The sequence below is a fragment of the Lactuca virosa genome, chromosome 2 (genome assembly GCF_052849685.1).
Source record: "Lactuca virosa cultivar CGN04683 chromosome 2, Lactuca_virosa_CGN04683_v6, whole genome shotgun sequence".
Lineage (NCBI taxonomy): Eukaryota > Viridiplantae > Streptophyta > Magnoliopsida > Asterales > Asteraceae > Lactuca > Lactuca virosa.
In genome coordinates, this window is record NC_136427.1 from 29,953,854 (window position 1) to 29,956,482 (window position 2,629).

The 2,629-nt window shown below is 33.4% G+C and overlaps 1 protein-coding gene across 1 annotated transcript; it reads left to right on the plus strand.

Moving 5' to 3' along the window:
- The first annotated feature begins 303 nt into the window (after positions 1-303).
- Positions 304-2,135, plus strand: LOC145157332 (putative F-box protein At1g47790). The gene is made up of 2 exons (XM_079076390.1): positions 304-337; positions 1,546-2,135. The coding sequence occupies exons 1-2, from the start codon at positions 304-306 to the stop codon at positions 2,133-2,135; spliced, it is 624 nt and encodes a 207-aa protein (XP_078932516.1).
- The last annotated feature ends 494 nt before the right edge of the window (positions 2,136-2,629 follow it).

Genomic DNA, 2,629 nt, shown 5'->3' on the forward strand with positions numbered 1-2,629 from the left:
TAGCATACTTTGATGGTTGTTTGAGATATTTGATGAATTTTGGTTGATTTAAAAATGAAATTTGTACTTATATTTTTGGAATATCTTTCAAAACCCCTAAAATGAAAGACAATAAGAAATGGCAGAAAAAAGAAAAGCAAAATGGAGACTCCTTGTTACTGTTTTCTCACCATTAAAGTCTTGAGTGGAGAAAAAGGCCCACCGGAGAGCTTGAATACAAGTAGAAGAGTGTTGTGTTCCAGATGAAATAAAGAGAATCGGTCACCATTTGTTAGAAATAAAGATAGATTAGTGAGTATCCATATGGAAGAAGAAGAAGATGATGATGATAGTAATGGTAATGGTGGCCTCTCAAATTAACATAAAATAAAGGGAATCAGTCACCATTTGTTAGAAGGATGCACCCTTGTTTTGGTGTATTTCATTAGTGTTTAGTATAGAGAGAGATTTGTAGGGTTTTGTGTGTGTGTGTGAGAGAGAGAGAGAGAGAAAGACCCTCAATTTTTTTAATAAAATTTAAAATTAAATAGAAAAAACATAAAATACATATCAAAAGGACATTTAGTCTTTCCAGTTTTATGAGGAACCAAAATCACAAGCAAACATTGTGAAAATGACAACTAATTCGAAAAAGTTGGGGTTTAGATTAAAACCTAGAAAACTTGTATATCATAGGGATCATTTTTGCAATTTTGTCTAAAAACAATTCCTGTGTGATAAAATCAAATATATTATGCATGGCTTTAACATCTAGTTAGGCTTTTAATTAGTCGGTCGTTCTAAGAAGAAGCATTTATAAGGTTACACAGAAAATATAAAAGAAATGATGATAAAAATAAAAAATAATAAATAATAAAAATCATAAAAACTTTTAAAGTATAAAAATAACTTACCTTTCTAAATATAAAAGTAGAAACAGAACCAAGAAGGTACACCAGTTCTTTTTGACTTTTTACAAAATTAAATGCTAAATCATAAAATGTAAATGATATTTTAGTATTTTTAATTTTCTGATGGATCAAAATCACAAGTAAACATGATTAAAAGGACCATTAATTCGAAAAGTTGGGGTTTAGACTAAATTCCAAAAAAATTGCATAGTAAAGGGATAATTTTTGGCTTTTTGCAGTTTTGTCTATAAAAAAAATTCCTAGTGATAAAATTAAATATATTATGTGTGACCATAAAATCTAATTAGGTTTTTAATTAGTTGGAGGTTCTAACAAGAAGTATTTACAAGTTTACATAAAACAAAAAAAAGGATGATGATTAAAAAAAACTTTTAAAGTATAAAAAAAGTCCACCTTTCTAAACCTACAAGTAGAAACAGAACCAATAAGATCCACCGGTTCTTTTTGACGTTTTACAAAATCAAACACAAGAAGACAGACGGTCCATCAGTGCCCAATTAATTTCATAATCAACGTTTCAACGCTCCATGTGCCAGATGATGGTATCTTTAATATTCTTTTCACGCTTGTGTCTCCCTTTATATAACCCCCTACAAATTCACATACTGAACAACCTCCAGAAACCAAAATGCAGATTACTTGTCTTTTGAACTTCAAGTGGAAATCATTAAAAGACTTCCAGTTAAGTCACTGCTTCAATTCAGATCTGCCTCAAAACGATGGAAGACTTTGATCGACAGTTCTAAGTTTATTGCTGCTCACACCGTTGGTCAGACTCAGTTAAACCATCTTCTTGTATGGTATGAAGATTGCTATGTAGATCTTAGAAAGACTGGGAAAAAAATTGTTTCATTTGTTGATGATGAAACTTTAGAGTCAATTTTTACTCGCCAGGAGATTGATCCGACTACTCTGGGGCTAGCTAAACATTACAAGGATTTACGAGTGGTTGGCAGCTCTCAAGGATTGTTGTGCTTGTACGATTTTGAGCGAGATCATTCTTGTTATAAATCTGTAACAGCGATGGTTGTTCTTTGGAATCCCTCTATTAGAAAATCCATTGGTGTAGTTGTTCCTCGTGTGTCAGGGTGGGGATTTCGTCATACCGTTCTTGGTTTTGGGGTTTGTCCTATCACTAGTGACTCTATGATTGTTAAGATTACAAATGTTAGCATCGAAATGAGAAGCAGCACTGGTGTCTCTTGGGCAGCTTGTTGGGGTTGAAACACACTTTTATTCAGAACTAGAACAAAAGGGAAGAGCTTACACGCTCAATATTACAAGAAAAAGAAACAACCCTCTAATACTCACTCTAAGTTTTACACACTACACTCTCTATTTTTTGGTGCCTTACAACTGAGGTTAGAGCCTTTATTTATACTTAAACAAGCCTATAATTACTACTGCTACCATTTATTGTGTTCATTATGTGAACATACGAAGTTGCCATTTGAGTTCTTATTGTCAACATAGATAGAGGTGCAGCTACTGATGTCAGGTTCACACCAAGTCTGGTTTACACCAAGTCTGGTTTACACTCACATTCTCCCCCTTAAACCGAACTTGGATCAAGATTCGTCACTCCGATCATGTTTCGCATTTCACCATGGTTTACACTCACATTCTCCCCCTTAAACCGAACTTGGATCAAGATTCGTCACTCCGATCATGTTTCGCATTTCACCATGTTTCACGTATGCTAAAGCCTTTGTAAAGAT

Excerpts from the sequence above, each read along its gene's own strand:
- LOC145157332 (XM_079076390.1), top strand. The coding sequence starts at position 304 with ATGGAAGAAGAAGAAGATGATGATGATAGTAATG. Across the intron at positions 338-1,545 it reads AGATGATGATGATAGTAATG|ATTACTTGTCTTTTGAACTT; the intron begins GTAATGGTGGCC and ends ACCAAAATGCAG.